Consider the following 14,818-nt stretch of genomic DNA (forward strand, 5'->3'; position numbering starts at 1 on the left):
ATCTACATGATTCATCAGTAGAGTTGAAACTTTTAGATCAGGGGTCTCAAACTCAAATGACCAAGAGGGCCACAAGAGCGCTAGTTCATTGGCCTGAGGGATACATCACTGACACCCCCGCCCCTCGCTGCCCTCGGCCCTGCTCCCACTCCACCCCTTCCATGTGGCCCCCCCCGGCCCTGCCTCTTTCCACTCCTTCCCTGCCCCCATTCCAACCCCTCCCCTGAAGTCCCCACCCCCACTTTACCCCCTCCCTGCCCCCAGAGGGGGCAGGAGAGATGTGGTGGGGGCTCAGGGCAGGGAGTACAGGAGGTGTGCAGGGTGCAGCAGGGGGCTCAGGGCAGGGGGTTGGAGTGTGGGGTGCAAGAGGAGTGAGGCAGGGGGTCAGAGTTCAGGTGTACAGCAGGCATGGGGCTCAGGATAAGGAGCTGGGGTGCAGGATGGGTACGGAGTGCAGGCAGAGGGATCAGGGCAGGGGGTTGGGGTGTAGAAGGGGTGTGGGATGCATCAGGGGACTCAGGGCAGGTGGTTGGAGTGTGGGATGCAGCAGGGGGCTCAGGGCAGTTGGGGGGTGGGGTGCAGGAGGGCTTCAGGCTCTGGCCCAGAGCCGCTTACCTAAAGTGGCTCTGGGGCGGCAGCGGCACACATCGGGGCCGCGCTGCTCTGAGAAGCAGCCAGAACCATGTCCCTGCAGCCCCTGGGGGAAGGTGGACGCAGGGCTCCGCGCGCTGCTTGCTGCTCCTCGAGGTATCTCCCCCGAAGCTCCCATTGGCCGCGATTCCCCGTTCCTGGCCAATGGGAACTGCAGGGGGAGGGGGGAGGGCGGGGCGGTGCCTGGAAACCAGGGCAATACAGGGAGCCCTCTGCTCCTTCTGCTCTCCCCCTGGCTGCAGGGACACGATGCCAGCTGCTTCAGGGAGCAGTGCAGGTTCGAGGGGGGCAATCTTGCGGGTGTAGTTTGCCCAACCCTGTCCTGGAGGTAGGCTGAGGGGGGTGCACGGGCCGCTTGGTGGGCCACAGGAAATGGCCCCATGGGTCCCATGTAGCCCGCGCGCCACATGTTTGAGATACCTGCTTTAGATCCATTGCACAGCCTCTGCCCCTTGAACTAACACAGTAACTGATACAACCTCTGTGGACCAAAACTAGATGGGGATGAAGCACACAGATTTCACAGATATTTGCTGACAGAAGAATGGTAAACATCGTGGGTTTCCTTCCAGGCTCTGGAGGGAAGCAGGCTCTAGTGGGTAGACTTCTGCCAAATCCCCTAACTATAAAACCTTCCGACCCACCCCCTCCCTGTCCTCGTCCTCTCTCTTTCCCATTTCTGGCTCTTTGTCCCACTTCCATTCTCCTTGACTACCGTGTTCTAGCATCTACTAGTCTAGTTTCTAATCTCAATCCCAGTCTCCTTGCCCTGCCAGTCCCAGTTCCCCCACCCCCAGCTCCTCATTCAATCTACCTCCCTCCACTGGCTCTCAGTTTCCCTCTCCAGGGTTCTCATCCATTCTCAGTCTCCCCCAAACTGCATCCACATTTCCATGTCCTAGTCTCTCCCATTCCCTGGCTTCTTGTTCCAGTCTCCTTGCCCAGAGAGTCCCAGTCTCCCCACTCACTACCAGCGCTCCTCCTCATGCCAACTGTATCCTACTTCTCACACCTCATTTCCTTCATCAGCCTCCAGTCCCAGTTTCACCTGACTCCTTTTCCCAATTTGCTCCTTTCCTGCCCCCTTGATCCAGTGTTTGACCCCTCTCCATAAAACTCAGGTGGTTTCCTAGTTCAGGTTGCCTAAATACCAAAAAAAGGGGTAATTGAGAACACAGGAGAAACAGGCTCCCAGTCTCAGAGTTCAAGTCCTGGACCCACAAGACCCAGAGCACGCGGGAGCAGCCACTGCAGGGAAAGCCTAGCTTTACCCCTGGGTTAGTGCATGCTCAGTTGTTCTGAGGGAATGGTGCACATACAGTCTGGTGAGCACCAGGAGCTGAGAGACTCAGACATGCCTAGTGCAGTCAGAATCTTTGGGAATTTTGCTGCTAATAAATCTTAAGTCTCTACCAGCAAGTGCAAACTGCAGTATTTCGAAGGCTTTGAAGCTTATTTGGGTGGATTTTCATAGGGACAGCACAACACATCCCTGATACAAAGCCACTGCTCTGCCAAGTTTCAAGTCCTCACATCAAGCATGATGATAGAGGTGTTCAAATAAAAAGTCATCAGTCGTTTTGTGTTTTGTTTTAAAGATGGGCAAAACATGTTTTTCCTCTAGCTTTGTTGTCTGAAACAGCTGAAGTGTACTGGCTAAAGTTATTATATATGTATATATTTTCAACCTGAGGCAGATACTGGGCATGGAAAATTTCAGCTCACACGGTTGAAGTTTGGCAAAATTCTAAGCAACTAAAACAGGGTCTTATAATCAGGTTTTTGGCAACCTTAACAACTGGCAGTCCTACCAGCCCTGCATATAATATAGTATTATTTACAAGAGATAAATAATTTCATGGGAAGATAATTACAGTTTTACTATGAAGAAAAAAGGTTTTCATTTTATATTGTAAATATGCAACTATATATATATATATATATTTATTTATTTCTCATGTGAACATAAGAATTGGGGTAAATGTCAAGGTTCAATATTATATATTCATTTTAATTTTACAAGTCTATTAATGTTTCAATTCCATAATTCAACAGTACCTTCTGCAGTTCTTTTCTGAGACTGTTGCATTCCTTTTTCAGCTTTTCTAGTTCCTGTTCCAGACTGTGAACTTTCAGGTCACTATTCAGCTTCTCTATTTCCCAGCTAGATGGAGTAGAGTTTAGATTCCTCATCACTACAAAAAGATAAGCAACATACTGATCTCCACTTCCATTATAAGGTTTCAGAGTCAGACATCATGTCATGGCTCAAGATGAGTATCTGCACCAGACAAAATAAAAAGGTCTCAAAGATTCAGTTTGTTTTCATCAATAAAGTTAATTTAAAAATATTTAGTATCACTATTTTAATATATTTGACAATATCTTGCTTTGTGTAATACGACATTACTTACCATCTGATATTTCATATCTCCTTTCCTAAACAGTTTTCTTGACTAGCCTGCCTTGTACAAAGATCACGTTCAGGAAGTGAAAGCAATAGGCTTCCCAATGGTTATTTATCAAGACAGCTAACAGAAACTTGTTGACAGAGGAAAGCTCAAAAAACAGATTGTCCCTTTAATGCATGTAGCCCCATTTTTCTTTAACATAACTTCTCCAAAGCATATTATAAAATGCCTTAATACAAAAACAGGATTGAAGGAAGGAAAAAAAAAATAAATCACACCGAAAACAGATTTGATACTGGGAAGTAATCAGATCCAACTATTCAAGCTAGTGCATGCCCAACTGGCACGCATAGGAAAATATTGCTCCTTTTCTCTCAGTTTTATACAAGCTAGGTTTACTAGAAGTTTTTCCCAATTATGCCTGCTGGGAAGTTTCAAATAGAAGTGCACAATACACTACCATGCAATAAAATGAGCTAAAGAACCCTAAGTCATGTTTCCCTCTGATTTGGAAACAAACAATATATTTTTATATCTCTCTATATATCAGGGCCGTAGCAACAAAGAACGTGGCCCCCTCCGAACATATGTCCAGGGCCCCTTACAATGCAGAAATTGGAATGCGGTATTTATTTTATACAATATACAGGGTTCATATTATGTATACATAGGCCTACAGTGTACATGTATTCCGTATTTACGCAAAGGCTTCTTTCGAGCCTTGTTCTCCGCAAATTGGTTAATCAATGCGTCATAGTCCAGAGATCTGGCAATCTTGTTTTCGATTGAGATAACTGCAAGCACAGAAAGCCTGTCATCTGTCATGGTTGAGCGCAGGATATTCTTGATCAGTTTCATTCTGCTGAAGCTCCTTTCAGCACCAGCGACAGTAACTGGTGTGGTCAGAAGAGTTCTGATGCAAATGCAAAGATAAGGATATATCTCCTGAAGGCTGTTCTTGTATATGTACGTTAAAAAATTGTTTGCTGTGACAAGTCCTCTCTCTCTCGATGACATAAATAAAACGATTCAATTCCATTATGAGTTCGTTGGCATCAATGTCTCCCATTTTTCTTTCAAAAAGGGCACTGGCTTCTGTTGCTGTATTGCCATCTTTCTTTTCGAGCACATATTCTCGCAAAGACGACAAAGGATTGCACAATTCTTCAAGGTGATAACGCAATGGCTTCACAGCATCAATTCTCGACTCCCAACGAGTGTCCGATAACCCTTTAACAGATATTGGCATATGTTCTTGAAGTATATCCCAACGTGAAGGTGAAGAAAAGATAACATATATTCTGTTACTCAGACCGAAAAAGTCAACGGCATATTTCGATGACTTTGCCGCGTCTGAGATCACAAGATTCCAAGTGTGAGCTCCACATGGTACATACAAGGCACGGTCATTTATTTCTAGCATGCGGGCTTGAACTCCTTTGTTCTTTCCTCTCATATTTGCGCCGTTATCCTAAGCTTGGCTTCTCATGTCAGCAATGTCTATTCCTAAGTTGTTTGCCTTTTCAAGAAACACTTCCAATAAGCCCTCGCCAGTTGTATCATGAACATTAAGAAAACCAACAAACGCTTCACGAATATTGACACCATCTTCACCGTTGCATTCAACAAAGCGTAACACCACAGACATCTGTTCTTCATGTGACACGTCGGGAGTACAGTCCAAAATAACTGAATAATATTTTGCTTTTTTAAGCTGCGCTATGTTGGCCTCTTGAATGTTATTGGCAACAAGTTGAATCAGCTCGTTTTGGATCTGTGGACTGAGGTACTGAACATGTGTCTCTGCCTTCTTAATCCTCTGTAAAAGTTCGCTGAGGACATTATCATACTTTGCAAGCAATTCAAACAGTCCCAAAAAGTTGCCATTCGAAGGATCGCCGAGCTTTTCATTACTTCCTCGAAATGCCAAGTTTCTTTCGGACAAGAAAATAACGACGACATCAACCATGTGTTTGACAACATTTCTCCAGAAACCTCTTTCTTTCAGAAAAGCCTGCAATTCGAGTTGGTCAATAGATGTACGGTTTACTATGCCTGACCGAAGGTCAAACCATTTCACCATACAGTCTTGATGACCTTTGCCTGTTTCATGCTGCTGAAGTCTTTTTGACAGTGCTTTCCAAGCAGATGTTCCACGACGTAGTGGTATGTCGCCAGTGCCAAATAATTTACAACAAAAACAAAAAAATGGCATCTTTCTGAACTGAGTACATTAACCATGAACGTCTTATTTTCTCGCCATTTGCCATGGTTCGATAGAAATGAGTACTTGTGAACCTCCGTCTTTCCTCGTTAAATGGAAATTCGTAACTTTCATTCTGCTGCGGTGGGCCACGTGCAACCATGTCACACACTTGCCTGTCCAATATTATAGACGGCCAATCTCCTGGATCATCACTCAGTGGTTCAGATTCAGATACTTCTTTCCCGGCAGCAGCTGGGATATCTGTCACAGTTTGTTTGGTAGAACAACTGTCTTCACCTTCGACCTCACTTGAAGCACTTCTGGATACGATTCGTTGCTGCTAGCGCTGTCCGTTTCACGTGCCTGTACCTGTACGTTGGATTGCAGCGCAAAATACGTTGACAACTTTAGAATTTTCTCAAGTTCCTTCTCAGCATCTTTTGCTGCCTTTCGTTTACTAGCTCCGCTCTTATACATCCTCTTAGACATCACAAAGCACGCTTCTGCATTGGAAACGATAAAAAACTAAACAACTAAATTAATAACATTTATCCGCCGACCGCCATTATGAACGCAAATACACATTCTTTGAATGGGTCCAACTAAAATTCGAAACTGACCGACAGACAACTGATGTAGCCAATAGCATTATGATGTATCATAATGACTTCATGGTTTTGTCAGTAAAACCGACATGGATTGTGCAATAGCGTCAATAAATGTCACTTACCTAGTTATACCTTACATTTTTTTTGCCACTTTTAGGGGCCCCCTTCCTTGCGGGGCCCCCTCCGGTCAGAGGGCGCTCGCTACACCTCTGCTATATATATCTATAGATCTCCAGAGGTGGCCTAGACATACAAATAAGACTAATATACAAAGGTTTTTTATCCCAAGTAGAGATCATCCCAGTATCAATGCAATTCAATGCAACGTTTTCCATAGCATACAGGCGCTCACTGCAAGATTAGCTATCTCAATAAGTTAACACATAACACTGATCCAAACTCAAGATAAACAGAATGATTTAGTTTTTAATGAATTACCATACAGTGTATATGATAGGATGTTCACTCCACACTAGTCCTGAAGGGGTTAAGGTAGGCTAGATGGGCCACTTAGCCGCAGTAGGCTGATCCTGAGTGGGAGATAGGGATCAAGGATGCTTAATTAAGGATGAAGCTCACCTAGGCAGGAACAGTGGAGACCAGGAGGAGGTTTCAGGGGGAAGCAGTGTGCAGTCACTTCCTGACAGAAGGGAGGTGTGTTGGAGACGACAGGGTCTGGCAAGAAGAGGAGCCCTGGGAAGTGGAGGAAGCTCAGATGGGTGGTAAATCCAGAGGATAGTAGGTCAGAGTCCAGGGAAGTAGGAAACAAGTCTGGGGGTACACAGACCATAGTTGCAGACCCTTATCTAGTCCCTGGGATGGAACCCAGAGTAGATTGTGGGATCCCCTTCCAGCCACTGTCTGAGCAGCACTGTGTGTGGACGGAGAATGGAGTGCTGTCCTCAATGGCAGAGGGACAGCTTGTCTTGAGAGACTGACATACCCTGGAAGGGGAGGACTAGAGAGTGACTTGTCTGTAAGGCAAAGTCAAAAAGAGGGAACAGCTGAGTCACAAAAGAACCTAACAACTACCTAGAGTCCTGAAGGGTCAGTGGACTGAGCCACTGCAGGAGGGGGGCATGCATCTGATCAGTGGCGAGCTAATCCCCAGATAAGCCACAAGGAGGCGCACCAGCAATGACCAGTGAACTCCAATACAGTGCAATATAAAAAGAATTCACATTGAGACCCATTCTACACTTGAAACACTGACGGACATAGCTAAGGCACTCAGGGGTGTGAAAAATCCACACCTCTATGCCATAGCTATGGCTACCTAGCCCCCAATATAGCTGCAGCTAGGTCAACAGAAGAATACTTCCCTCAACCTAGCTACCATCAGTCAGGGAGGTGGCGTTTCTATAGCAATAGAAAAAAACCCTATATTCTGGGGTTATGCCAGCATAGCTATGGCACCGTAGCTATGCTGTTATAGTCTCCATAAATATAGATATGGCTTTCGTAAACAACTTTCTTAGGGTGGAATCTGAACTATAATTCCCTAAGCACAACTTAAAAAAAAAATACCCTAAAATGTTCTTGATTCTCCATAGAAGGTAGCATGATTCAAATATGGAAGAATGGAGCACTCCCACATTTCATGTATATGCCGTAGGTATTTTGATATACATTAGAACCTCAAAGATACAAAATACCAGAGTTACAGACTGCTGGTCAACCAGACACCATATGGAACTGTAAGAAACCAATCAGGCAGAAGCAGAGATTAAAAAAAAACAAAAAACAGTACTGTGCCTGTATTGCATCTTAAAGGTAGGCACATCTGAGTTACCTGTACTCACCCCACCCCCATGTGCAGGATTGCCATCTACAGTTAGCTAGGAGGTGAAGATGCAGGGGCTGCCAGCCCCAGCAGAACAGGAGCAGAGTTGGGGTCTGCACAGCTTTCTCCCCTCCCACTCCCAGCTGGGAGGGGGATGCACTGTTTTCTCACACACACACACACACACACACACCCACCCACCCACCCACCCCCGCCAGGAGGAGGACAAGCATGCAAACTCATTCCAGGTGCTGAGTAGAGAGCTCAGCTGTTTCTGAAGCCTGGCCTGGAGTGTCAGCTGCTGGATCTGGAGCCCGAACTGTGCTTTGTTCAGAGTTACAGACAACCTCCACTCCCGAGGTGTCCTTAACTCTATAGTTCTACTGTAAGCATTTCAAATGTTTGTACAGGGTACATCTTTCTATACCTCCATCTTCTCATCCACTCTCAGCCCTTTTCTTCCTTTCTTCCACAGATATGGCTGTTTCTCTCCAAGCTTTGTTTTCCTCCACCTCTTTTGTCCCTCTTTCACATCACGAAGTCCACCTTGGCAACCCTGGCCTGGCTTACCCCCCAACATCCATGTCCTCCGCTTCTGCTGCAAACCATCTCTGGCAGAAATCCCATCACTAGGTTGACCTCCTCCTATACAAATCCAATCTCTCCTTTAAGTTCTGCCATATTCCTAGCAAAACAACTCTACCTCTCCAACTTAATTGAATCCCATGCCCACATTCCCAGACAGCTTTGACTCACTACTCAAATCCTTACTTCTTCCTCTACACAGGATCTCACAAAATTTCTTTCAAGAGAAAATTGACAAAATATAATGTAGCCTTTCCCCTCCTCTCATCTTACCTTCCATCCCCCTTTGCCTCCTATAACTCTCTACTTCAGCAGTCAAATGCAAAAAAGATTCTCATCTTCTCTCCTCTAACCCAACCACTTTCCCCAGTGAACTTCTCTCTTTTGCTCTCATCTCCCTGTGCCCACTCTTATCCCATCCTATACTCTTCTCGACTTCTTCTGGCTCTTTCCCCTCACAACACAAGCATATGTTAGTCTCTCCAACCTTAAAAAAATCCCACCTTTGACTTCACTTGCCTCTCCAACTACCACTCTTTATTTTACAACTGCTGTCTGCAATTCCTCTCCTCCAATTCCACCCTAGACTTTCTCCAATCCAGCTTTCACCCCTTTATGCCTTCACTCCACCCCCCTGAAACTAAAGCCTCCTCCTTGCCAAGTCTCAAAAGCAACACTCCATCCTCATCCTCTTTGACTTGCGAGTGCTTTTGATATCATCAACCATGGTCTTCTTGAAATCTTGCCTTCCCTTAGCTTCTGTGATGTCAACCTCTCCTGGTCTCTTCCTAGCTCTCTAATTGTTCCTTCAGTGGATCCTCCTCATTCACACACCAACGCTTTGTGGGGGTTTCACAGGGGGCTCAGTCCTTGGTCTCCCTTCTCCACCTTATCATTAGTGTAATCTCATCCACCAACACAAATTCAACTACCATCTCTATGCAGACAATTCACAGATCCATGTCTCTATTGCAGACCTGCCCTCTTTTATCAAAACTAAAATCTCAGCCTGAAATCCCTTTGTGGAGGTCTAACCATCAGCTCAAGCTCAGCAAGACTAAAATATAGGTTAGTGTCTTCCATCCCGCCCACCCCTCAAAAAAATAAATAAAAAGAACCCCACCAGACTCCCTGCTACCTCCTTTCTTGATCATTAAAGGACAATACTATCACCATTCAGGCCTGAACTTAGATGTCATTTTTGACTCTGACCCATCTCCAGATCTTCACATCCAGGCTATGTGTAAGTCTTGCCAATTCTTTCCGCATAAGGTCTCCAAGTTACGGACTTTCCTACCGACCCATTCAGCTGAAACTCATCTTGTCTTGATTATTGCAATGTTCCTTTCTCTGACTTTGACAAATGCACTCGTCTCAATCCATACAGAACGCTGCTGCATAGATCATTTTCTTAGCCCATCACTCTGACCATGTCTCCACTTTCTTTGATTCCCCTTCTGTACTGCACCAAACCAAAAAGACACTTGTCTTCACTTTCAAGGTCCTTCACAACCTATCCCCACCCAACCTTTCCTTTATCATTCAGTATCGAGAGGTTGACTCCTGACTTTGATCAGCCCATGAGGTTAGCCTCCAATCACCCACTTGTTAAATTCTACAGCAAGTACCTTCCTGCTTTCTCCCATGCTGCCCCTCATGATGGGGAGAAGCTCCCCACAAACATGCACAAAGTTACCTCATTATCCGCCTTCAAATCTCTTCTTAAATCTCTCCTTTGCCATGTCTATTAAAAACTGAACAGTTATGCAGTATGTATCTGCCACTGATTTGTTAAACCTGATTTTTTTTTTATTCTCTGTACATAAAAGTTAGAACAATGGAGGAGGTGACAAAAAGTTTGTCAACTTCAACTCTTTCACACAAGTACTTGCCATACAACAAAATAAACTGATGACCATGGGCAGACACACAACATGATAACCCAAAGTTCTTCCACTATTATAGTGCACTACAATCTTATTCATTAACACATCAAGCCACCACTATGTAGTGTTAAAGCTCTGAAGAGTCTGCACGGCATATGCTGAGACACTTAGTTACAGTTGTATGCTAAGACATTGGGCCTGTCTACACAGCGTGTCAGCCTGCGCTAGAGCACTGAATTCTGCTCATTTAGCATGCTGTGCACTAACTGGCCCAATGCGGATCCTGATGGTGTACATTAAAAGTTCCCTAGTTCATGTTAACGTAGTCCCAATGTAGTTTCAAATGGGATGACATTAACATGTACTAGGAAACATTTACTGCATGCCAGTAGGATCCACCTCAGATAATTAATGAGCAACAATCCTGTGCACACTAGAATTTACACCTCTCCAGTGCTAGCTAATATACTGTGTAGGCAAGCAGATAGTGATAAAACTGAATACCTTGTTGAATTTCCACTTCAGTTCTTAGCTGTAGGAGCTCCACTTCTTTAGACTGCAGCTGCTCACTCAAGATTTTGAAGGACTCTGTATTCTCTTTTATCTAGTTTAAGAAAAAAATTGTCAGGGAACTTTCTGCACTTTGCTAGTTATAATGCTAACTCTTATTTACAAGACTATTTAAAGTTCCTGCATTCTTTTGGAGATTAGCCACAATATTAAACTAGACCATGAACAATGGTGGCCCACAGCCAGAGGCATTATTTAAGAACTTTCTCTCTTATTCCTATCCGAAACACCATCAATACGTATTTAACACGGATGCTCACTTGTTGAGATTTTTAAGCAATACGGGTCTTCAGCAAATCAGTAAAATAAATCCAATAATCCCCCCTTTATTATATAGTTACTCTATAATATACTTGTATGATGTGCATCTGTTTTTAATTCATTATGCAAATAGACATACCGTTTTATCCAGTTTGCTTTTCAGATTATCTCTGTCGATGCAGGCCTCTCGATAGGCTTGATAGGCCTTGTTTACTTGCTCACGTCCAACTGAGCTTGTTTCTTCTTCCAAACGGGAGCCAAGAAGCTGTGTTTAGTAGGCGAAAGAAGTAATCCTCACCTTTTATATTTGAAATAGCTTTTAACAGTCAGTGTTGTCCGCTTATCAAACTATTGATATTTTACAACCAGCAACTGTAAACTTTAGTTTGCCAGAATGTGAAACTGCAATTAAGTCATGTCACACATGTACATTTATATGCACCAAAATTTTGAGAGCAATAAAAATTACTTATGACTTCAGCAGTCTATTCTTAGTCATCATTAGTGATGGTTAGATTACATGTAAGAATGATCCTTTTAAAAATTCAGTTCAAGGATAATCCAGAAGTTTCTGTGTCTTATCACAAGTAGAGCTGGGCAAAAGTTTCCAGTAGGAGAGAAAGAAAGAGAATGCATGTGTGCAAGTTTGAGTCCCTGCTCTGGAGCAGGGTCTTGAATTCAGCTCTTCCCACTCCTCCTGGATGAGCATCCTAACCACGAGGCTATTCTGGGATGAGTTGCTCTCAGTCTCTCCTGTTGAAGGTCCCATGAATCCATGCATGAAGCTCCACATCCCTTCTCAGAATCAGGCAGAGAGAAGATGTGAATCCACACCTCCTTCCACCCACATGAGCAAATTAATCACTAGGACAGAGTCACTCACTCTCTCACTTAGATCCAAAGAATATTTAAGTATTTTATACACAATGGAACACTTTCAACAGGAGAGACAGAGAGTAACTGACCCCACATTAGTCCACTGCCTGGGGTTAGGATGTGTACCTGGCTAGGGAGGTGCGGGAGTTGAATTCAGTTCAGGTATCTGCTCCAGAGTGGGGATTCAAACCTGGGTCTCCCACATCTCAGGCAAGTGCCCTAATCACTGGAATAAAGTTATAAAGGAGGATGACTAGACAGGCTCAGACACACTTTGCTGGTCCAAAACAGATTTTTCCAATTTGCTGACAAATTACAAACCTTTTCAAAAACAAAAAGTGAACATTTTCTGCCTTTTTTTGTTTTCCAGCTGAACCAAAAAAAGAAAAATCATTTGCCCAGTTCTAGTTACATAAGCCATAACACCTTTACAGTATAAAATTAGACCAAATGAAGTTCAGGAAACATCAATTAGGTGCATTACACAATGACTTCTTTGCTTTAGCTTTTACTAACATTAACATTTACATAATCCCTTCATGTCTTAAGTTTTTAATGGACTTGTAAGCCACCTCTTTTGGGCAAATAGTACTTCAAAAACTGTTTATGCAAATGCCTAAAACTAGGCACAAGTTGAGAGCATGAATTTAGTTTCAGAACCCCATCTTAAGCTGATTTTCCTGTGTGTATACACAAGAGGAGCCCAAGCAGAGAGTTAACTCACAATCTATTCCATACTATATAGAAGAGGCAGCTGCTGAGGCAAGAAAGAAAGCACTTCATGGGGCACTAGCCTCTTCTGCAGATGCAGAGAGAATATTTTCTTCATTTCAGTTTATTCAACTAGTTTGGCTCAATGACTAGTTCATTCTAAGTTAAAAAAAATGGGAGCTGAAAACAAGGTTTCCTACTTTATCTTCTGTCAATGTATTAATAAAAAACTAGGTAAGAGCATGAAATCAATTAGTTCTAAAATCTTCAAGGACATAGTGACCACAAATAATCAGTTCAAGTCAGTAACGACAGATAATATTGCCTTTGTTTAATAAATCACTTAGTTTTAAACATGTTTTGGTTATCTTTTTTAAGCTTTTTTCCATATGTATCTAGTGCATTAAAGTAATTTCATTTAATTAAAATAATGTTTCTATGCAATTAAGCTGAATTTCCATCTAAGTAGAGCCTAACGCAAATCACAAGTAAAAAATGAAGGATTATTAGTAAATGAATGCATTATTCACCATTATCTAATAAAAATGTAAAAATTAAGAATTTGTAGAGTTTAACTCACATTTATTCAATTACACTATAGCTATACACCTTTATTTAGGTACCCTTCTGTTTAGCAAGAAGCACCAAGTTTAGTGTAAATGCTATATTTGGTGGATAACCATTAAAATATGTTGATTTGCAATTAATAAGTATCAAATCAGAATTAAAATCAGTGATTTAATCAATCCACCTTGCCTCCCTATAATGAATCAGCACCACTATGGCTTCCTTGTCAGTTTGACAGTGGACACCTATTGTGCGTATTGTATTGGTACATACAATATTTAACCTGACAGAGCTATTGGTATATTCTAACATATGTGGACAAGACTGCATGCCCACCATGGCTGGCACCCAGGTACAGTAATTAAAAACAAAACAAAACCCAACAACAGTGAATTAAGTATGCACGTGCACTCAAGATTAAACTGAATACCCATAGTTTTGATCCTGCAGGTTGCTAGGCAGATGCATAACTTGCTTTAAGTGGAATTGTACATGCATGCACACATACTAAAGAAATGCCCAGCACCTCACAGAAAACAGTCATGTTTCCAGAGTTGCATATGGGCGTAGTGCCTTTAAAACCCTTTCATGAACAATCAAGTCTGTTTTTAAAAATTTAGCCGTTTATGGGTTATTACAATAGCTTGTTTTGTGAAAAGTGATGGCACACAAAAGATAGGGACGTGTAGTTCTGAATGTTTCTACCCTTAAATGATTTCTATGTTTCACTAGCATCCCCACAGCGCCACACAATAGGAAATGGTGACAATATATCTAATACAGATGGCATCGTTGCAGCCAGCGTTACAAGATATTTATGTGCCGGATATGCTAAATATTTGTGTGCCCCTTCATGCTTCAGCCCCCATTCCAGAGGACATGCTTCCATGCCGATTGATGATTATCCTTAAAAAGGATAATGCATTAATTAAATTTGTGACTAAACTCCTTAGGGGAGAATTGTATGTCTCCTAATCTTTTTCATCTCATTCTGCCACATATTTCATGTTATAGCAGTCTTAGATGATGACCCAGCACATGTTGTTCATTTTAAGAACACTTTCACTGCAGATCTGACAAAAACGCAAAGAAGAGACCAATGTGAGATTTCTAAAGATAGCTACAGAACTCAACCCAATGTTTAAGTATCTAAAGTGTCTTCCAAAATCAGAGGGATGAGGTATAAAATATGCTTTCAAAAGTCTTAAAAGAGCAACACTCTGATGCGGAAACTACAGAACCCAAACCACCAAAAAAAACAAAAACAACAAACAAAAAAAATCAACCTTCTGCTGGTGGCATCTGACTGACTCAGATGATGAAAATGAACATGCATTGGTCCGCTCTGCTTTGGATGCTTATCGAGCAGAACCCGTTATCTGCACGGATGCATGTCCTCTCAAATAATGGTTGAGGCATGAAGGGACATACAAATCTTTAGAGCATCTAGCACATAAGTATCTTGTGACGCTAGCTACAACAGTGCCATGCGAAGGCCTGTTCTCACGTTCCGGTGATACTGTAAACAAAAAGTGGGCAGCATTATGTCCTGCAAATGTAAACAAACTTGTTTGTCTGAGCGATTGGCTGAACAAGAAGTAGGACTGAGTGGACTTGCAGGCTCTGAAGTTTTACACTGTTTTATTTCTGAATGCTGTTTTTTTGTGTGCATATTTCTACATTTGTAAGTTCAACTTTCATGA

General features: G+C 42.9%; 1 protein-coding gene across 3 annotated transcripts in view; it reads right to left on the bottom strand.

Moving 5' to 3' along the window:
* The window catches only part of AZI2 (5-azacytidine induced 2), a 69,099-nt gene that overhangs the window by 42,001 nt on the left and 12,280 nt on the right, over positions 1–14,818 (bottom strand). For all 3 annotated transcript variants that reach the window (XR_007772391.1, XM_050938486.1, XM_050938487.1), the window contains exons 3-5: positions 11,101–11,226; positions 10,635–10,734; positions 2,710–2,846 (exon numbers count right to left, since the gene is read on the bottom strand). Coding sequence is in view for 2 of the 3 variants with exons in the window: in XM_050938486.1 (XP_050794443.1) it covers positions 2,710–2,846; positions 10,635–10,734; positions 11,101–11,226 (363 nt within the window). In the remaining variant the exon portion in view is untranslated. The remainder of the gene's footprint in view (positions 1–2,709; positions 2,847–10,634; positions 10,735–11,100; positions 11,227–14,818) is intronic.

The sequence above is a fragment of the Gopherus flavomarginatus genome, chromosome 2, assembly GCF_025201925.1.
Source record: "Gopherus flavomarginatus isolate rGopFla2 chromosome 2, rGopFla2.mat.asm, whole genome shotgun sequence".
Lineage (NCBI taxonomy): Eukaryota > Metazoa > Chordata > Testudines > Testudinidae > Gopherus > Gopherus flavomarginatus.